This window comes from Microtus pennsylvanicus, chromosome 2, assembly GCF_037038515.1.
Source record: "Microtus pennsylvanicus isolate mMicPen1 chromosome 2, mMicPen1.hap1, whole genome shotgun sequence".
NCBI lineage: Eukaryota > Metazoa > Chordata > Mammalia > Rodentia > Cricetidae > Microtus > Microtus pennsylvanicus.
In genome coordinates, this window is record NC_134580.1 from 27,488,513 (window position 1) to 27,510,830 (window position 22,318).

General features: G+C 45.5%; 1 protein-coding gene across 2 annotated transcripts; it reads right to left on the reverse strand.

Annotated features, from left to right (window-relative positions):
* Positions 1-4,840: 4,840 nt before the first annotated feature.
* On the reverse strand, positions 4,841-8,245 carry Rhebl1 (RHEB like 1). 2 transcript variants are annotated; one of them, XM_075960585.1, is made up of 8 exons: positions 8,010-8,245; positions 7,371-7,442; positions 6,755-6,822; positions 6,416-6,498; positions 6,271-6,327; positions 6,022-6,069; positions 5,511-5,592; positions 4,841-5,351 (listed from the first exon to the last, which is right to left on the reverse strand). In XM_075960585.1, the coding sequence occupies exons 1-8, from the start codon at positions 8,059-8,061 to the stop codon at positions 5,262-5,264; spliced, it is 552 nt and encodes a 183-aa protein (XP_075816700.1). In that variant the 5' UTR covers positions 8,062-8,245; the 3' UTR covers positions 4,841-5,261. The 2 variants fall into 2 exon arrangements, with proteins under 2 accessions (XP_075816700.1, XP_075816699.1); XM_075960584.1 differs by lacking the exon at positions 7,371-7,442 and having other exon boundaries at positions 8,010-8,209.
* Between the last annotated feature and the right edge of the window lie 14,073 nt (positions 8,246-22,318).

Sequence of the window (22,318 nt, forward strand, 5' to 3'; positions counted from 1 at the left end):
CTGCGCCAGGCTGGCCGCCGGGCAGACACGTGGGAATTAAGCCCCCCACTTCTTCGCCGCGGCACAGGAATTGCCTCCTTTACCTCCTGGGTGGTGAAATTAGGAGTTTAGCCACTTCTTAATTCTGTTTCCTAAAGTCATTGGCCCTTGAAACTCCTTGTTTTGGCTGGGGACAATCTTTGCCATGGGGTGGGGGGGAATGGAAAAAGAGCCTCGAGATTGGCCGCTGCTCTGCATCCTGGGAACTGGAGTCCGCAAATGGAGAAAGTGAGGCACGGCGCCTGGCGCTGCAAAGGGTGGGTTCTTGCCACGTTCGGGGGCCGGAAGAGAGCTGGACGAGTCTCAGGTCTTCTAACTCCAAGACCCTTTCGTGCCGAAGAACTGTCGGTGTTCTCACGATCCCCAAAACATCTATCTAGAGTATCCCATCCCGCATTTAATTTTTCCCGAAAATCTTCTGAACCTGCCTCTCTCTTTTCTTTAAAAAAAAAAAAAAAAGCTAAACACCCTACTAGTTGGCTGGAATTTTGTTAATCTGGATAAGACCTTGGCAAGCGCTCGCACCCCAAGTCTGAATGATAGGGGAAATAGAATTACTTTTTCTGCATAGACTATACATGGAGTAAGCAGGTTGAGACAAATTAACTGTTTACTTGATACTTTATATCGTCTTAGCTTTTCTCACCAGCATTGGGGAATTTTCTCCATATTACAGATGAAAAGACTGAGGCTAAACTAAAGGAAATCAAGGAATCACCCTAAGAAATTAACCCATAATTCAAACCAAAGACAACGTTTTCCCCGTAGATTAAAAAAAAAATGTAAGGGCCTGAAGATGAGATGGCCTGAAGGGTAAACGGAAGACCTGGTTCAACCCCTGAGGCCCACCTAGTGAAGGAGAGAACTGAGAACAAGTTGTCCTCGGACCTCCACACACACAAACAATAATAAATCGGTGTAATTTTGAAAAGTTTTTTTTTAAAGAGGAAAAAGTAGAAAGAAGCTGGCAAATTAGGTCTGAGGCAACGTTTGTGGGAAAAGCAGAGAATGATTCATTCTGATGGAAATGCGCTGTATCCACAGGAATATAGCTATTAGATACATGTAGCTATTGAGTACTTTGAAATGTTGGTAGGTGGTGCAACTCAGCAACTTAATTATAACTATGTTAAACTTAGTCACATGTGACCTTCCATGTTGGTTAGTGCCGATCTGGCCATGGCCGTAGGAGGGATCAGTAGCAGACACATCCTGCTATTCATATATTGGCATGATTTGTAGTCTCAACACTGAACCACTAAACCCCATTTCAGAAATTTTTTTAAGAAGAAACTTCTAAATGATCCCAAGCTGTAGAAGAACAAATTTAAGCCGGGCGATGGTGGGGCACGCCTTTAATCCCAGCACTCGGGAGGCAGAGGCAGGTGGATCTCTGTGAGTTCGAGACCAGCCTGGTCTACAGAGCTAGTTCCAGGACAGGCTCCAAAGCTATAGAGAAAACCAAAAAAAAAAAAAAAAAAGAACAAGTTTAACTAGGAATTGAAAACTAGAAGGCACCTCTCTGCTGCCTGGACCCAAAAAGGAAAAGCAGACCCTCACTAGAAGATACTAGTACTGACTGGTTAATCTATGATGTACTATCCTGAACATTGTGTATATTACCTCAATTCTCACATTTTTGTTTTAAGACAAGGTCGTATTATGTAACCCTGACCCACCTGGACTCTGCCATCTAGACAAGGCTATCCCACCTGGACTCTTGCCATGTAGACGAGGCTATCCCACCTGGAATCTGCCATGTAGACAAGGCTATCCTCTAACTCAATCCATGTTGTTTCTGCCTCCTGAGCGCTGGAATTAAAGACATGTGCTATACCTGGCCCCTCATTTCTCACTTTAATCCTCTGAAACAGACTCAAAACTTTTAGGTATATGTGTATTTGTATGTATCCTTGTGAGTTTGTGTACTACATAAATGCATGAGCCTCCAGAGGCCAGAAGAGGGCATTGGAACCCCTAGAACTGTAGTTACAGGCACTTGGGAGCCACTATGTGGGGCTGGGAACCAAACCTCAGTCCTCTGCAAAAGCATTAAGCACCATTAACCACTGAGCTCCAAGCTTTTTTTTTTCTTTGCTTTTTTTTTGTTGTTGTTGTTGTTTTTATTTACACGTACATGTACCTGAGGTTAGGGCCACCCCTTGAAGCTGGAATTACAAGCAGTTGTAAACTGCCTAGTGTGGGTGCTGGGAATTGAACTTGGGTCCATTTGTAAGACAAATACATGTTCTTAACCACTGAAGCATCTCTCCAGCCCCAAGGCTTCTTTTTAATATAAAGTCTTACCCCGAGTTTGGCACTGCAGTCCTATAATCCAGTAATGTGAAGGCCGGAGTTAAATGGGCTCAGGAGGTAAAGTAGTTTGCTACCAAGCCTGTTTGATCCCCAGGACAGTGGATGGAAAGCATTAATTCCTGAAAGTTGCTCTCTGATCTCCACAATGCACCACAGCATGTTTTACACACAGACACACACAATCCTATCAAAAGGACAACAAAAACATTTTTTTTTTTTTTGGTTTTTCGAGACAAGGTTTCTCTGTGGTTTTGGAGCCTATCCTGGCACTAGCTCTTGTAGACCAGGCTGGTCTCAAACTCACAGAGATCCGCCTGCCTCTGCCTCCCGAGTGCTGGGATTAAAGGCGTGCGCCACCACCGCCTGGCCCAAAAACAAATTTTTAAAAAAATAGCAGGCTTGGTGGCACCGATCTGTAATTCCAGCTACTGGGAGGATTAACAGCACTGACAGGGTCAACGCCTGCCTAGGCGATTTAGGGAGACCCTATTTCAGTATATTCAGAGGCTGAATGATTGTTCAGTGGTTAAAAACACACACTGCTTGATCTTCCTGCTGACCTAGATTTGGTTCCCAGAACCTTCTTGGAAACTCACAACCATCCATAACTCCATTTCCAAGAGATCTGATGCCCTCTTCTGGCCTCAGAAGGCACAATACGTGAGTGGTGCACAGGTGTACATGTAGACAAAACACGCATACGGTAAAAATAAATCTTTTTTTGTTGTTTGTTTGGTTGTTTTTATTTGTTTTTTCAAAACATGGTTTCTCTGTGTAGCCCTGGCTGTCCTAGAACTCACTCTGTAGACCAGACTGGCCTCAGAGATCTACCTGCTTCTAATGCTGTAATTAAAGGCATGCACCACCACCACCCAGCTAAAAATAAATATTAAAAAAAAAAAAAAACTTAAAAAGAACTCGCTAGAGGGCTAACTGGCCCAATGAATAAAAGACACTTTTTGCCATACCTGAAGATCTGAGATCGATCCCCAGGACACATTGTAGAAGAGAATCAACTCTTGCAAGTTGCCTTCTAACCTCCACTTAAACGCTATCGTATGACCCCACACATAATATTTTTAAAATACTTTTAATCCCAGCACTCAGGAGGCAGAGGCAGGCGGATCTCTGGGAGTTCGAGGTCTACAAGAGCTAGTTCCAGGACAAGAACCAAAAAGCTACGGAGAAACTCTGTCTCAAAAATAAAATATGTATATATTTTTTTATTTAAATACTAATTTTTTAAAAAAAGGAATATCTGGGTAGTGCCAGTGCACACCTTTAATCCCAGCACTCCGGAGGAAAAGGCAGGCAGATATCTGAGTTCAAGATCTAGTCTACAGAATGAATGAGTTCCAGAAGAGTCAGGGCTACACAGAGAAACCCTGTCTCAACAACAAAAGGGACTGGAGCTATAGCTGGGTGGCAGAGTGTTTGGCTGATGTGTGAAATCTTGATATACAGCCCAGGATGCCCCCCCTCCTCCTTCCTCAGCCATCAAAATGATGATAGGAGGCATACCACCACACCTGAAGCCAACTTAACCCTACTTCACAAATGGGAAACTCAGGCTGACTGGGTACTTCAGCTTTCCCCACTTAGCAGAGGTCATTGCCTTCTGTTACACTATGGTGCCTCTTAGGTAACCGTTACAACTCCCCTTGAGGTGAATTTGTGGGGGTGGGTGAGGAGTCAAGGAAGACAGAGGCAGGGGCTGGAGAGACAGCTCAGCTTATGCAGGACCATGTCCAGTTTCCAGTACCCATGTTCAGAGACTCACCACTGCTGGGAACTACAGTTCCAAGGAATCGGATGCTGCTGCCTCCTCAGGTCCCTGCACTCACGTGTACACCCCCACACACAATTTTAACAGTAGAGTAGAAAAGGTCCACCCCTTACTAGCTGAAATATCCATCCTACTGCAACAGTTAATCAGACTGGACAGAAACAAATCCTTGACACCTAAAATATATAGCACAATTCCAAAGGTGTGCAAGGCACAAAAAGATAACCAAATGGATAAAAGAAAAAGACAAAAAACAAAGCACTATATTGAAAGGGACAAGGGACATGAGGGATGGCAGAACTAATGTCCACCAAAAACACTATTTCTTGCTTTTCTCAATTTTCTTAGGTTTCACATACTTCTAGCCTCTGCCTCTACTCTCCTTGACATCATTAGAAATGAGGGGCTTCCTTCCTCCATGCTGAAATGTAGCCATTTTCAAGGTCCCAGGACAACATAGGGCAGCTGGTCACTAGGGGCAGTAGGTCAGCAGTTAGGGGGAGCTTCAGCACCCACAAACTTTGGGAGATGGGTGGGACAGCCCGATAGAACTTGGTGAAGTAGAGAAAACAAACAAACAGCAAAATAAGTGAAAAGGGCAAGTAGTTAAGGCTGAGGGTAGTGGTCCTTAGTGAGGAGTAAGGCAAGATTTCGTACTGTCCACTCCTCGGCGCTCCCCAGACACAGAAGTCGACAACGAAAGATTTCTCAGTTTATTTGCAAATACACATTGTCAGCCCAGGAACCAGCTCTACTTCAGAACTGCCAAGCAACAAATGCCCTTACCCAACCAACACCCAAAACCTACCCAGGAGGGTGGGACCTGGATAACCAGTGCCCAAGACTCATATCCCAACTGTGCAGACTGTAAAAGTTCATTTAGAAAAACAAGGAGTTAGAAGCCAGTGTCCATGAGACATCTTGCCCCTTTGTAAACATTAACATCCAGGCTACCAGAACCTGGGATGAGTGTGCAAAAAGATGAGGGTACCATACTGTGTGCCCAGAGGGCCAGGGACATAGTTGGCAACCATACCAGTTAAGTCCTGAGGGTCTGCCCCCCACTGCAGGCTGGAAAATGCCTGCAGCAGAAACAAGGCAGGTATTCCGTGCCAAGAGCTCACATAAGATAGCATCGGCGGTCTGGCCCATAAGAATTCTCCACACGGGCAATTTCCTGGATGACTTTGATGAAAATGTCTTGAGTTAGCTACAAGGAATAAGCAGATGCAGACAGTCAGTTGGTTGGGTGCCAATACTACCCAGCCCTGAGGCAAACACACCACTCCCTCACCATCCCCACCACCAAGCAGTGTGTAAGGAAAGACACTGTCAACCGTGTTACCAAGCTAGTCTTTAGGTTAGGCACCTGATTCTCTCTAGCAGACGACTCCACAAACGTCGCACCCCAGGACTCTGCTAGCTTCTTCCCTTCAATTGCCTGCACCTCTCTGGAAGCAAATGTGGGACATAAAGATGGAAGGCTGATAATGTCCGCGAGCTCTCTGAGAATTCTTTAAGACTTAGATTTCCTCTGATGTTTCACACCCCTCCCGCAAGGTTTGATGAGGGCAAGGTGAGAGAAAATACATGTAAACAAAAGCATGATGGGTAAAATAAGACTGAAGCTGAAAATATGAATTATTGCTGTATGATAAATAACCATGAGGGTAATGGTGAAAAGGGGAAAATGGCTAGGCGTGGAAAGCCACCCTAATAACTTCAGCCGGCACTATCAGAAAGGCAAGAGGCCAGGGAGCTCAAGGACAGCCTGGGCTACAAGGTGAGAATCCTGTCTCAGAGTCAAGGAAGGACTACAGCTTGACTGATCTCTAGTACAGCTCTCTTTCCTGTGCCGTGAGCATCAGAGACTTACACACCTGTCTGGAGAGAGGTCTGCCTTGTTCCCCACAAGCACCACCGGCAGCCTGTGATGAAGCAGCAGTTACTACTAGATCACAATCAGAGCCCCTTCCCATTCTCTATGGACCCCAACTACTCCAAGGACAGCAAAGCTGGATGATTCCCCAAATAAGTCAGGCATGACCTATGTCCAGTCTCTTCGGAATTCACACTTTTGCCTTCTTCCACACCCTCATGCCGACACTCTACTTCCTAGGGCCACTTACCGAGTTTTACCATGGCCTTCATGTAGCTTTTGGTACAGGCTCTTAATGATTTGGAAGCTTCAAACATAAGAAATAGAGCAATAATCTTAGGTCTAGGATAACTGCTGAGCCCTGCCAAGCCCCACTCAGAATCTTAGTCACATACCTATGCAGAGAGGTGACAGAGTACACAAGCACATAACCGTGAACCCCAATGATGAACGAGTAGGGCAGAATGCTGTACTCATCCTAACAAGAAACAGAAACGTGAGTATTTGGGGCCACACCATTCAAATAGCATAAACTGGTGAGATACCACACAAGTGAGCCTCCCTGGGATATTTCTTATTCCCATTAAACAAGTATGTAGTTTCTCCAATGAGCCTTGCACACTGTTAAAAGCTAAAATGTTTTTCTTTCCATACTACATCACACACGAACCACACAGACCACAAGACTACATAGGGCTGAACTGCAATATTTGGGCACCCTACCCAACTTGTACCTGCCCTGCTGTGTCCACTAGATGTAGGTGAAACTCATCTTTGCCAAGAGTCACTGTCTTGCTGTAAGCTGGAAAAACAAAGAGGAAAACGTATTTACTGTGAGGTGCTTTATGGGGCCAGTGACGTGTCTTCCTTTATATTCCTGACCCTGGCAGTGACAGAGACAGACTAGTTCCAGGGAACTCTCCAGAAAACTGGAGAGACACGCTAGGGTTCTTGCTGTCCTCATCTCTAGTACACCATAGATTCTACACTATTCTGGGCTAGAACCTTGCAGAACTCTCTAGACCACAGGTTCTCAATCTGTGGGTCACAATCTTTTGGAGATCAAGTATCACATATTCTGCATATCAGATATTAACAATTCAGTTAAGAAATAGCCGCGAAATAATTTTATGGTTGGGGGAATCATCCCAACATAAACTGTATTAAAGGTTCACAGCATTAGGAAGGCTAAAAGCATTGCTGTCTAGACACGCACATAACAGGGTTCCCAGAACTGATTAACACAAATAAATCAGCCCCTTGGTAACAAAGAAATCTCAAATTATGGAGCTGGAAAGGGCACCCAATCTATCTAGGTTCATCCCCTTCACACTAAAGAACACTACTCACTATTCTCCACTGTAGGATCGTAGCCTTCCAGGAACTCGCCTTCCACAAACTGATGTGCCAAAGATGTCTTCCCTTTAAGGACCAGAGATTGTTGTAATACAATCATCCATCCATATTTACACTTTTGTCCTTTCGGACTGTGACCAGGACCAAAACGCACCACAAATCAGCCTCCCAGTCAGTGAGAGACCCCAACCAATGCTTCCCCTTGGCCTATTATTACCAACATCCTAACGCGTTGGTTCCGCAGCAGTTTGATTATTGGGATGCATTCAGCAGCGCCGCAGGAAGCCTTTCCTTGTACCACCCCACTTCACCCTTTGGAAGATCCAGGACTCCGCAGTATCTAGTGCACCAGCCCAAGGACACTTGCGAGTGTAGATCTCCACCAAGCTTTCAGATGCTGATCCCACCCCTGCTCCCAGAGTAATGCGGGGACCACTGATGCAACCACAGACCCGTCCACTTTAACCCTTGAGCGCTCCTCTTCCAGCATCCCTCCACCCTTCCATTGCCTAGCAGTAAAACTGACTTCTTCCCAGGCCACATTGGCTCCTCGTGTCACGTTCCCGCGACAGCGCGCCTCTTCTGGCCACAAAGCAACGGTGCGCTGGTGATCTCCGGAGGGCGGAGACTCACCTACGGAGCGGTACCCAAGGATGGCCACCTTCCTATAGCGCACCAGCGGCATGACAGGACGCCGCCCGGAGGGACTCCTAAGAGAGCGGGCCGAGAGAGCCCGAACACCGGCTGGGGTGCAGGCGGCGGTGGAGCCCGGGAAGGACAGCAGCTCACCGAAGCTACGCCCGGCAAGCGGAAGGAAAACCAAAACAAGCCGCGCGCCCCGGGCAGCCCACGTGATCACAACACAGCCGCTCTACGCAAGGGAGCCGGGCAGCGGGGGCTGGGGAGGGGCGGAATACCCGGCCGGGCGGCTCCAGGCTCCGCCCCCTAGGTTGCTCCCCATTGGTCCATTAGAATGAAGGAGGGCGGAGTCGCCCACAAGGAGGGACCGGTGGGCCTCACGTGGAGCGGGAGCTTTGGGAGCTGCACATGCGTAGACCTGAGCCTGTTCATTCATAAAGAAAGAGAAAGAAACTCGGGGTCCTAGAGGTACTTGCCCATTTGCAGTCTAGCCAAAGAGGCTGTGAATGTAGATGGAAAAACACCTGTTGTGAAAACATAAAAGGAAAATGAAAATACCTGGTGTGGTTGACTGGAGTGTTGGTCTCACCTTGTAACCCTGACTGGCCTGCAACTCTCTATATAGATCATGCTGGCTTCCAACTCACAAGAGATTCAGCTGCCTCTGTTTCCCCAGTACCGATTAAAGGATTGCACCGCTACACGTAGCTTTGGACAGGAGGTTGTATTGAAAAGATTCTACGCCTCTGAAACTGGCAATGGTGACACATGCCTATAATCCCACTACTCAGGAGGCAGAGGCCTCCCGTCCTGCTCTATAGAGTGAATTCCGGAACAGCCAGAGCTACACAAAGAAAGCTTCTTTGTGGGGAGGGGAAAAGAAGATTCTGGGCCTCCGTTTTCTAAGGTCTCTAGCAACCTTGGGTTAGGGGAATAAACATAATAAACAGAATTCCAGTATATCCCTGCTTTCCCCAGCATTCAGGCTGGACTTTTTATTGGTAGTTTTTAGTCTTCTAGGATATAATCACAGGCCTGGAGTTCTTATTCTTGGGGAAAATGCTTCAGCGTGTGATTGTGCAGTCTGAGGTTTCGTTATTATAATCAGGGCATTCATTTATTTAAAATTTTGAATTGTTTTTGTTTTTCAAGACAAGGTTTCACTGTGTAGCCTTGACTGTCCCTCTGTAGACTAAGCTGGCTTTGAACTCAAGAGATCCACCTGCCTCTGCCTCCTGAATGCTGGGATTAAAGGCCTGTGTCACTACCGCCGGGCTCAACAAATATTTTTTTTGATTTCTGAACTTGAGAGGTTGAGGCAGGAAGACGCTGTGAGTTTAAGACCAGTCTGGGCTAAACAATTATCAAGCCACCCAAGACTCATATGTAAGACCTTGTCAAAAAAAAAAAAAAAAGTCAGGCTTGGTGGCCTAGGCCTATAATCACAGGATTTATGAGGTGAAGGCAGGAAGGTCAGGAGTTCAAACTCATTATGGCCTTAGCTACATAGTGAGTTTGAACCCAAGAGCCTTGTCATAAAAAACAAAAAAAGTCTACTGAGCATATTTTACACATGCTGGACCAGACGCTGTCCCAGGTTTACTGAAAGAGATAGGCATCTCTGCTTTCCTGGCATTTAAATTTATTCACAGAGGTTGGAATTGTAATTCAGTGGCATACATGAGGCCTGCCTTGTATTCAACCCCCAGAACATACCTGTGCACATGAGTGCGCATGTACACACACACACACACAAAGTGGGGTGGGGTGGGTACTGGAGAGTTGGCTCGCTGGGCAATGGTGGTGCACACCTTTAAGCCCAACACTCGGGAGGCAGAGGCAGGTGGATTTCTGTGAGTTCGAGACCAGCCTGGTCTACAGAGCTAGTTCCAGGACAGGCTCCAAAGCCACAGAGAAACCCTGTCTCGAAAAACAAACAAACAAAAAAAAAGAGAGAGAGAGAGAGAGATGGCTCAGCAGTTAAGAGCACTGGCTTCTCTTCCAGAGGACCCAGGTTCAATTCACAACACCCTCATGGCAGCTCACAACTGGCTTCCTTTCGTTTCCTGACTACTATGAAGAAATTCCTCCATCACATGTTCCTACTGTCAATGAGACACTTCACAGCATGCAAGAAAACCAAGTGACCAGAGACCTACCCTAAAGAATTTAGAGCCAAGGGCTGGAGAGATGGCTTAGAGTTTAAGAGCGCTGCCTGCTCTTCCAAAGGTCCTGAGTTCAATTCCCAGCAACCACATGGAGGCTCACAACCATCTGTAATGGGGTCTGGTGCCCTCTTCTGGCCTGCAGACATACACACAGACAGAATATTGTATACATAATAAATAAATATTTTTTTAAAAAAGAATTTAGAGCCAAAAGAGATCTCTCTCTCCGTGAGGTAGTTTTTCTTGGGTATTTGGTCACAGCGATACAAAATTATGACTAATGCAATGTTTTATAGGGCTTCTTTGTTTTCCACAGCTAAGAGTACAACTGTCTTGAGGCTGGAGAGATGGCTTAGCAGTTAAGAGCACTGGCTGCTCTTCCAGAGGATCCAGTTTCAATTCCCAGCACTCACATGGCAGCTCACAACTGTCTGTAACTCCAGTTCTAGGGGACCCTACACCCTCACACAGACACGCACACAGGCAAAACACCAATGTACATAAAATAAAAATAAATTATTAAAAATAAAAAGAGTTCACTGTCTTGCTGATGTTTGATAAGCGTCATTATCATCATAAACAACACTGGGACGCCTTTAATCCCAGCACTTGGGAGGCAGAGGCAGGCGGATCTCTATGAGTTCAAGACCAGCCTGGTCTACAAGAGCTAGTTCCAGGACAGGCTCCAAAGCCACAGAGAAACCCTGTCTCGAAAAACAAAACAAAACAACAACAACAAAAAAACAATAAACAACACTGGGTATGGTGGTTCATTCCTTTAATCACAGACAGCACTCAGGAGAAAGAGCAGGCGGATCTCTGTGAGTTCGAAGCCAGAGATCCCTACAGAGGGACAGCCAAGGCTATACAGAGAAACCCTGTCTCAAAAAGGCAATAATAAATAATAATAAACTATATTATATATATAATAATAAAAAATATTAAATAATCAATACTTAATAGCTATGGCTTAAAAGAATTTGGCTCTGGGGAATATTTTTATTTGTTTTTTTTTTTTTGTTTGTTTGTTTTATTTTTAAGACAAGGTCTCTCTACTTAGCTCTGGTTGTCCTGGAACTCACTCAGTGGAGCAGGCTGGCCTTGAACTCAGAGGTCCACTTGCCTCTAACTCCTGAGCGCTGGGACAAAGGTGTGTGCCCCCAAGCTGGGTTTGTTTTTTGTTGTTTTTTTTGTTTGAGGCAACAAGTCACTGTGTAGCACTGGCTGGCCTAGAGCACTCTTTGTCATAGATCCTAATCTTGAACCCTGAGGGATGCAGTTGCCTCTGCCTTCTAAGTACTGGCTCAGAAAAACAATGTATCTTTCTTAGGGATCTGTGGGTTGAATTAGCCATTCTCTGGTTTCCAGTCCTGTCTTTGCTAATGGGGCTGAAGTCTCAATGGAAGTAGAAAGTCCAGAAGGCTCTTGAGCCTTGGGCCTGGGTGCTGACTATTGGCTGAGTCAGACTCTCTGTCTCTATCCCCCCCCCCAACCCCACCATGTGTGTCTTTCATCAGTGAGTGATCCAGCCAGAACTGAACTTCAGGCTGAACTCTTGCCTTTTTCTGAAGTCTCTTGGGCTTTGCATCCCGGAGTCAGTTCATCCAATAACATTACTTCTTCCACACGTTATTACTCTGAAAGGGGTACAGATCCCCCCAGATTCAAGTCGTGAGATAGACGAATTGTTGATAAGAGCGGAGGAGTATTTGTGGCAATTCTTTCTATTTATTTTGTTTTATGTGTGTGTGTATTTTCCTGCATGTATGTATGTATGTGCACCACATGCTCGTGTGATGCCTGTGGGTATCAGATGAAGGCATCGCCATCCCGGGGACTGGAGTTACAGACAGTTATGAACCTCTAGGTGGGTGCTGGGGAATAAACCCAGTTCCCAGCAAGTGCTCTTAATCACTGAGCTATCTCTCTTCTAGCTCCTAGGGCAGTTTTCCCACTCACAATAGATTATGTTGGTCATGGCAGCTGGAGTTCTGCACTGAGCCAGGCAAGCATCCTTCCACATCTGCAACTGAGTCCTACAGCTCTACCGTCCCCACCCACCCACTCTTGAGCATCCTGTTTCATAGCAGACAACACAACAAGGTCATCTGTGTCAACTATGGAAACCTCCAAGCTGAGTATCTAACCTACAGCCACTTGAACTTGCCGGTATCTAGTTTATTGTAGTTACTTGAGTGTTAAGAACCTACTTGAGATTGAGGACATAGCTCGATAGGAAAGCACCTGTGAGAAAACACAAGGCCTGGACACAATTTAATAATAATAATTATAAAAAACTTACATGGATACAATTCCAGAAAACACAGCTCTCACACTTTAGACAAACCTCACAACAAAGCTGAAGAAAGTGGCATTAAGATGGCCTGGCACCTCTATAGTTCTTGACTTTTTTCTGATATCATCTCATGGCCTCACAATCAGGTCACCTTCAGGCATCACATTTAAGTTCTAATATTTTGTGTTGATACTTAAAAGCAATATTTTCATGTTAAAAAGTTCAAATGAGCCGGGCGGTGGTGGCGCACGCCTTTAATCCCAGCACTTGGGAGGCAGAGACAGGCGGATCTCTGTGAGTTCAAGACCAGCCTGGTCTACAAGAGCTAGTTCCAGGACAGGCTCCAAAGCCACAGAGAAACCCTGTCTCGAAAAACCAAAAAAAAAAAAAAAGTTCAAATGAAACTGTAATTTTTTTTTGTTTTGCTGTTTTCAAGACAGTTTCTCTGTGTAGCGCTGAATGTCCTGGAACTTTCTGTTTATATGGTGTTTTTTATTATTTATTGTGTATACAGTATTCTGCCTGCATGTATACCTGCAGGCCAAAAGAGGGCATCAGATCTCATTACAGATGGTTGTGAGCCACCATGTGGTTGCTGGGAATTAAACTCAGGACTTTTGTCAGTGATCTTAACCTCTGAGCCATTTCTCCAGCCCCTGGAACTTTCTTTGTAGACCATGCTAGCCTTGGACTCACAGAGATCTGCCTGCCTCTGCCTCCTGAGTGCTAGGATTAAAGATGTGTGCCACCACTGCCCGGCAGGTGATTCTTATCAATTTACTCATTCATGGTTTTTTTTCTTTAATTTTTTGGGGGAGGGCAGTAAGAAGACCCAGCAGTTAAATCTGCATACTGCTCTTCCTGACTCATGTCAAGCTTCTTATGGAGTCAGCCCTGTGCCTCCAGCTCCAGGGCGTCAGATGCCGTCTCTGCCCTTCGTGGTACCCACTCATGGCATACACACATATGAGGGACACAAATATATTCATGTAACTAAAGTGAAATTAAACATTGGCCGGACACGGTGGCACATGCCTTTAGCACCATCACTCAGGTGACAGGCTATGTGAGTTTGAAGCCAGCTTGGCGTACATATTGAGTTCCAGGATAGCCAGGGCTACATAGAGAGAGACCCTGTCTCAAACAAAACAAAACAAGACCCCCCCCCAAAAGATAAATAGACAAAAGTGTGTGTGTGTGTGCATGCGTGTGTGTTCACAGGAGTAAACATGTGTATGTAGAGGTCAAATATCAATCTTGGATGTCATTTCTCGGGAATTGTCTACCTTGGGTTTTGTTTTGCGTATTATTATCATTATTATTATTATTTTATGTGTACAATGTTGGAGAATAGCACACATGTGAAGAAGGTCAAAGAACAACTTTGTGGGGGCGGTTTTCTCTTAACACCTTCCCAGCTCAGGCTGCCAGACTTTCAAGGCAAACCCTTTACCCATTGAGCTATCTCACCAGCCCCACCGTGTTTTTTTTCAGACGCGGTCTCTCACTGGGACCGTGGATTTACAAGGCTGGGTTGTCTGCCAATGAACCCCAGGACTCTTCCTGCTTGTTCCATTGCTGGGACTCCAAGAGCTGGACTCCACATGCAGTTTTTTTAAAAAATATTTATTTATTTATTATGTATTGTGTGTGTGTGTGTGTTTGTGTCTGCAGGCCAGAAGAGGGCACCAAACCTCATTACAGATGGTTGTGAGCCACCATGTGGTTGCTGGGAATTGAACTCATGACCTTTGGAAGAGCAGGCAATGCTCTTAACCACTGAACCATCTCTCCAGCCCCACATGCGGTTTTTGACCTGGCACTGGGGACCAAATTCAGGGGCTCATATTTGCATCTCTAGCATGCTACCGAACCACCTTCCCAGCCCTGTCATTTTATTTTGATTGTATTTTAGTTTGTTTGTGTGTTTGTTTTTGAGACAGGTCTCTTGTTACCTAAGATGTCCTAAAATTTGCTGCGAAATTGAGAAACTAGCTTTAAACTCTGGTATAAACATATACGTATATTTGTATACATATTAATAGTGATGGTGGTCATCCTGGGAATTGTATGCAGGGCCCACATATTCTTTTTTTAAAAATATTTATTTATTTATTATGGACACACTGTTCTGTTTGCATATATGTCTGTAGGCCAGAAGAGGACACCAGACCTCATTACAGATAGTTGTGAGCCACCATGTGGTTGCTGGGAATCGAACTCGGGTCCTTTGGAAGGGCACGCAATGCTCTTAACCGCTGAGCCATCTCTCCAGCCCCCAGGGCCCACATATTCTAGGCAAGCTCTATACTACTGAGTCTGAGCTATGTCTCTATCTGGTTTTCAAATGTATGTTTTGTAGGGCTGGCTGACATGGCTCCACACTTAAACGTACTTCCTAGTCTTCCTGAGGACTCTGGTTCAGCTCCTAGCACCCACATGGCCATGGCAGCTCACAACCATCTATAACTCCAGTTCCATGGAATCTGATGCTCTTTTTGGGCCCCTGCTCACTCTAGGCACCCAGATGGTGCACATACATGCATGCAGGCAAAGCAGTCATACGCCTAAAATACAAATAATAAATCTTTAGATTTATATTTTAAGTCAGAGTCTTCCTAAGTTACCCAGGCTAGTCTTAAATTAAAGGCCCAAGGTCTGATCCTACCATTCCCTGCAAGCTAAAACTTAATCGTATTCATTTACCTACTCAAATAACTCCATCTCCAAAGTCTCCGGAGTGTGGTGGCAGACGCCTATAATCTTAGCTATTAGGTTAGTTGGGGCAGGAGTATCTCATTGGTACTCAAGTGGAGTCAGGTGCTCAGGGCTGGCTAGGCAAGGCAGCAAGACTTTCAACATAACCAGAGAGGGGGCGTGGCATAAAATATCCTTTGTACAGTATAAAACCTATCAATGTTCACAGGGCCTGATCGTCATGGCAGGGAGAGTCCCTGTATCGGACCTCTTCTTCTTTTTTTTTTTTAATTTTTTCAAATATTTTATTTATTTATTATGTATACAATATTCTGTTTGTGTGTATGCCTGCAGGCCAGAAGAGGGCACCAGACCTCATTACAGATGGTTGTGAGCCACCATGTGGTTACTGGGAATTGAACTCAGGACCTTTGGAAGAGCAGGCAATGCTCTTAACCGCTGAGCCATCTCTCCAGCCCTCGGACCTCTTCTTATGTGTTAATTCTCCTTGTTTAATTTTCCAACCTTGTCCAGCACTTCATGATGGCCTCTGGCACCCAGGCAAAGTGATTTCCTTAGGAACACATTTATTATCTGACTAATAAGAAACTCTTAAGAGTACATATAGAACTCTATTGGTTTTCAGACGTAGGATCACCGTCCCATGAAAAACAATCAGTTTTAAAGTGACTACGGGAGAGATGGCTCAGAAGTTAAGAGCACGGGCTGCTCTTCCAGAGGACCCAGGTTCAATTCCCAATACCCACATGGCAGCTCACAACGGTCTGTAACTCCAGTTCCAGGGGATCCAACACGCTCACACAGACAAATGTGGACTTAAAAGGAATAAAGTAAGAATGACTACCTCGGGCATGGTGCTCCTGCTCTCCAAGACACTTCCAACAGTTTCCCGGACTTAGCCCATGCTAATTTCTGTCTCCAAAAGAAACAGAAATGTACCACCTCTCATCCTGCCAGACGAGGGCCTTCATACCTGGACAGCTTGGTTACTGAAAACCAAACTCCATTCTTCCTCTACACACTCAAAAACTCCATCCTCACCATTTTCTAAAAGGAGAGAGAACGGGAGGCTGTGTGTGAGCCTCAGACTCACCGAGTTTCCTAGAGCGGTGCAAGGGGCTTGGGGCCACCAGTGCAAGGGAAAAGTACGTAGGAGACATGGCCTTTTAGTTTAAAAGAAAAAGAGATCCATAATACCCACCCTCAAAGATTTTAGGTAATCTTAAATTGGGCGTGGTGGTACACACTTTTAATCCCAGCAGAGGCAGGAGGATGTATCTGAGTTCAAGGCCAGGCTGGTCTACACAGCCAGTTCTAGGGCAGCCAAGGCGGCTTAGTGAGAGCCCGTCTTTAAAAAACCAAATCTATGAGATCATGTAGACTAGCCAAGGACCACAACAATGGAGGGACGTGTATGGTGAAAATGAGATTACCGTCAGCTGCTGCAGCTGCTGGGGGCTTAAGCAGCTGTTCTCTGGGCAGCTGCAGCGTTCAGCCCAGGCCTGGCTGTGAGGTGGCAGCTCTGTCTTAGCCTGTAGACATCAACTCCTAGTTAAACCAAAGCTCTCCCCATAGGACCACTTGAAAGCAACAGAGAAAGAGTTCTAAAGAGTTTTATTTAGTGGCCGTACTTGGGTTATAGGACCCAAAGGAGATAGGTTTAGAGACAGTTTGGACTTGGGTTTCCAAAGAAGCAAAGCCAAGACTAGAGATATAATAGAAAGCTGTCCTGTCCCAGCCCACCCTGCCGTCCCGTCCCAGCTCACCCTGTGTCCTGTCCTAGCCCACCCCGCTGTCCCGTCCCAGCCCACTGCTGTCCCGTCCCCGTTCACCCTGCCGTCCGTCCCAGCTCACCCTGCCGTCACGTCCCTGCACTGTCGCGCTGTCTGTTCGTGGAGCGCGCTGCGTGAGCGTGAGGACACTTCCTACTCACAGCTGAAGCTGCAGCAAGGAAACTCAGTTGCTCAGACAAGAGACTCCATCTAGAGATAAAGACCACCCCGAAGCCCCGTCCACTGCTAGTCTCCATTTTATTTTATTTTTTTAATATTTATTTGTTTATTATGTATACAATATTCTGTCTGTGTGTATGCTGCAGGCCAGAAGAGGGCAGCAGACCTCATTACAGATGGTTGTGAACCACCATGTGGTTGCTGGGAATTGAACTCAGGACCTTTGGAAGAGCAGGCAATGCTCTTAACCTCTGAGCCATCTCTCCAGCCCCCTTTATTTTATTTTATTTTATTTTTTGGTGTGTGGGTGTTTGCTTACACGCATGTCTGTGTGCCCTTTGTCTGGTGGAAGTGGGGACCAGATGTCAGATCCCCTAGAACTAGACTTGCAGGTAATTGTGAGGCACCCAGCTGGGTCCTTTACAAAAGCAACACATTCTGTTAGCCACTGAGCTGCCTCTCCTATCCTCAGTTTCCCTTTTAAAACACAAATTCAGGCAGGTGTGGTGGCACCCATCTTTAATCCTAGCACTCAGGCGGCTGAAGGCGGGTGGATCTTGTGAGTTCCAGGACGGTCTGGACTACTTAGAGAGACTGTGTCTCAAAAAGCAAGTGAACAAGCCAACTGGCATCCAAATAAAAGGAAAAAGAAAAAAATACAAGTTTAATCACTCGCTTCTAATTTTTCGATTACTTTTCATCTTCAGCTCAAATTCCAAATCTGTTTGTTTGCTTGTTTTTATTGTTGTTTTTGTTTTTTGAGACAGTGTTTCTCTGTGTAGCCCAGGCTGTCCTGGAACTCACTCTGTAGACCAGGCTGGCCTTAAATTTAGAGATTCATCTGCCTCTGCCTTCCAAGTGCTGGGATTAAGGACATGTGCCACCATAGCTAGTTTATGGTCTTTTTCTCAATAAACAGCTGCCTCAGTTTCTCCACTTGAGAAGAAAGTTTTATTAGAAAAATAAAGTACATGGGCTGGAGAGATGGCTCAGAGGTTAAGAGCATTGCCTGCTCTTCCAAAGGTCCTGAGTTCAATTCCCAGCAACCACATGGTGGCTCACAACCATCTGTAAAGGGGTCTGGTGCCCTCTTCTGGACTTCAGGCATACATGCAGACAGAATATTGTATACATAATAAATAAATAAATATTTAAAAAAAAAAAAAAAAAAAAAGAAAAATAAAGTACAGGGCTGGAGAGATGGCTCAGAGGTTAAGACTACTGACTGCTGTTCAGAATGGTCATAAGTTCAATTCCCAGCAACCCCACATGGTGGCTCACAACCATCTGTAATGAGATCTAATGCCCTCTTCTGGCCTACAGGTGTATATGCAGGCAGAATACGGTATACATAATAAATAAAAAAGAAAACATTAAAAAAAAAGAAAGTACAGTCCACAAAAGCAAGGTATGGATCCATACAAGTTTCTTAATCAGAAATACTCTTTTTCTTTTTCCTTTTTTCATTCTTTTATCATTTTTGGGTTTTTTTGTTTTGTTCTGTTTTTTAAATATTTATTTATTTATTATGTATACAATATTCTGTCTGTGTGTATGTCTGCAGGCCAGAAGAGGGCACCAGACCTCATTACAGATGGTTGTGTGCCACCATGTGGTTGCTGGGAATTGAACTCAGGACCTTTGGAAGAGCAGGCAATGCTCTTAAACGCTGAGCCATCTCTCCAGCCCTGTTCTGTTTTTTTAAGTTTCAGGACTGGAGAGAAGGCCCAGTGGTTAAGAGCACTGGCTGATCTTTCAGAGGACCTAAGTTCCCAGCACCGATGTGGGAGCTCACACCTGACTGTAACTCCAGTTCTGGGGCTTCTGACACAGACATACATGCAGACAGACTACCAATGCACATAAAATAAAAATAAATTCCCAGCACTCGGGAGGCAGAGGCAGGCGGATCTCTGTGAGTTCGAGACCAGCCTGGTCTACAGAGCTAGTTCCAGGACAGGCTCCAAAGCCACAGAGAAACCCTGTCTTGAAAAACCAAAAAAATAAATAAAAAAATAATAAAAATAAATTATGTATAAAAAAAAAGATAGATGAGCTGGGCGGTGGTGGCGCACACCTTTAATCCCAGCACTTGGGAGGCAGAGGCAGGCGGATCTCTGTGATTTCGAGACCAGCCTGGTCTACAAGAGCTAGTTCCAGGACAGGCTCCAAAACCACAGAGAAACCCTATCTCGAAAAACCAAAAAAAAAAAAAAAAAGCTGCTAGGAGCTTCATTGTAACTTGTCTCTTTAGGAACTCTAACCCTGCCTCCCACTAACAGACCTCAGTTGTTTCCTGTGCTGCCTTCTTGTCTTCAAACCAATCTCACCTGGAGGACTCCTAATGTTACAAAGTTCGACAGCCAGGGCAAGATACATTTTTTTTTTTTTTTGGTTTTTCGAGACAGGGTTTCTCTGTGGCTTTGGAGCCTGTTCTGGAACTAGCTCTGTAGACCAGGCTGGTCTCGAACTCCCAGAGATCCGCCTGCCTCTGCCTCCCGAGTGCTGGGATTAAAGGCGTGTGCCACCATCACCCAGCTGGCAAGATACATTCTTCCATATGAATGCCTGCAGGTGTAGCTTTAAGACCTTGCTACACGTACATTGTTTTAAATCCTATCTTTCATAAACCTTGTTTGCAAGACAGAAATTATCGTTTTTAAAAATCTATCCTAGTTAAAAATATCTTGGAGACCTGTTGCTGCCTTCTTGGTAGGTCCATTCCACGTTGGCCACCTTTAAGATGACAGTGAAGTCACATGACATCCATCTTCTCCAACCCTAGCAAAGATGGTGACCAGCCACTGGCTGCCTAAAGATGGAATCATAGTTCTTCATCTATGTGAGGGCTGGAGAGATGGCTCAGCAGTTAAGAGCACTGGGGGCTCTTCCAGAGGACCTGAGTTCAATTCCTAGCAGCAGCATGGTGGTTCAAAACCTACCGTCTGTAATGAGATTTGGTGCCCTCTTCTGGCCTGCAGGCAGAACAGTACACATAATTAATCTTTTCTCTGTAGCTTTGGTGCCTCTCCTGGAACTAGCTCTTGTAGACCAGGCTGGCCTCGAACTCCCAGAGATCCGCCTGCCTCTGCCTCCCGAGTGCTGGGATTAATGGGCCACTATTGCCCAGCAAGAAATGTGATTTTTTTTCTGCCTCCAGGAATCTCAGAACGACACGTCTGAGAGCTGTCTTCCCAGTTTTTATAATCCTCTCTAGGGCTGGGATTAAAATCCTGTACCTCCATCATTAAAGGCACGCACCGCCTAGTTTCTATGGCAACTAGTGTGTCTTCTGGGATTAAAGCTGTGTGTCATTATGGCTACTGAGATTAAAGACATGTGTTACCATAATCTGGTCTGTAAGGCTGACCAGTGGGATTGTTTTACTCTCAGATAGTCATGCAGTCATTGAGGAATGGGATTCTTTTTTTTTTTTAATATTTATTTATTTAGTATATAGTATTCTGTCTACTTGTATGCTTGCGGGCCAGAAGAGGGCGCCAGACCTCATTACAGATGGTTGTGAGCCACCATGTGGTTGCTGGGAATTGAACTCAGGACCATTGGAAGAGCAAGCAATGCTCTTAACCACTGAACCATCTCTCCAGCCCCCGAGGAATGGGATTCTTGAAAGACTGGATGACACCTGTCCCCAACCTTGTCCATGAGAACAGTCCCCAACCTTGTCCATGAGAACAGTCCCCAACCTTGTCCATGAGAACAGCAGGATCGCCAGAATGCCAAGGCTGGAAGAATTCTCAGGGAGGATGCTGTTCAGTGCCCCCCAGATTGCTCCTTTGGATATCTGGGCCTGAGAGGAGCTCCTAAGGAAGCTGAAAAAGGCCAAGCGGAAGAGCAGGAGCCTTGAGAAATGCTAAGCAAAAACTCTACCAGCCAATATCCAAAAATCTCCAGCAGGGGGCAGCAAATTTAAACCTATATCATACAATCATTTCACAGCCGGAGAGGAGTTTTGTATGTGTATTGGAGAGGGGCAGACAGGGTTTCCTGCATACCACTGGTTGACCTAGAACTCACAATCTAGACCAGGATAACTGTGAACATTCAGAAAGCCTTCTGTTTCCACATCCAGAATACTAGGATTACAAGCAAGATTATGTTTAAAAAATTTCCCTTATCATGTATGTGTTTGGAAACCCACGGGCCACAGAGTGGGTGTGGAGGTCAGAGGAAAGGCTGCAGGAGATGGCCTGTCCTTCTATCATGTGGGTACTGGGTTTGACTTTAGATCATCACACTTGGCAGCGAACAGTAGTAACATGGGCAACCAAGGAGCAATTGAGCTCACCCGAGGACATTTTTGAAAAAAAAAATTATTTTTATGTGCATTGGTGTTTTGCGTGCATGTATGAGACAGAATAGCCTATAGGGTTCATTGACCTCGATGGAATTTTCCATTTGGTCTTGAGTGCCCAAATACAGGTATGTATCACCACACCCAAATAAAGACTGGTTTTTAACTTTGTGATACATATGTATGTGTGAGTGTATGACATTCGTGTGTGTGTATGTGTGTGCGCGCGCGCGCACAGGTGTATGCAAAGGCTAGAGGTCAATCTGTGCTGTCTTCCTTATGAATCTTCACCCTTATTATTTTTTTTTTCAAGACAGGGTTTCTCTGTGGTTTTGGAGCCTGTCCTGGAACTAGCTCTTGTAGACCAGGCTGGTCTCGAATTCACAGAGATCCGCCTGCCTCTGCCTCCCAAGTGCTGGGATTAAAGGCATGTGCCATCACCGCCCGGCTTCACCCTTATTTTTTGAACAAGGTTCTTCACTGAACTTGGAGTCCTCTGATACTGCAAGACCAGCTGGCCTCTGAGCTGCAGGGTCTTCCTTTCTCTCATTCTTCAGTGTGAGGGCTACAGGCAGGCCCCGCTGCAGTGGCCAGGGATCTCACACTTCTCCTCGGTCCAGCTAGATGGTACGTCTGAGAATCCGCTTTGCAGCATCATTCAGAAGTCTGCTTAGTGGGCTGGAGAGATGGCTCAGCGCTTACGAGCATTACCTGCTCTTCCAAAGGTCCTGAGTTCAATTCCCAGCAACCACATGGTGGCTCACAACCATCTGTAATGAGGTCTGGTGGCCTCTTCTGGCCTTCAGGCATACACACAGACAGTTTGTATACAGAATAAATAAATATTAAAAAAA

Excerpts from the sequence above, each read along its gene's own strand:
- Rhebl1 (XM_075960585.1), bottom strand. The coding sequence starts at position 8,061 with ATGCCGCTGGTGCGCTATAGGAAGGTGGCCATCCTTGGGTACCGCTCC. Across the intron at positions 6,823-7,370 it reads CGATCCTACAGTGGAGAATA|CTTACAGCAAGACAGTGACT; the intron begins GTGAGTAGTGTT and ends TTGTTTTTCCAG. Across the intron at positions 6,328-6,415 it reads TCTGTCACCTCTCTGCATAG|CTTCCAAATCATTAAGAGCC; the intron begins GTATGTGACTAA and ends TTATGTTTGAAG.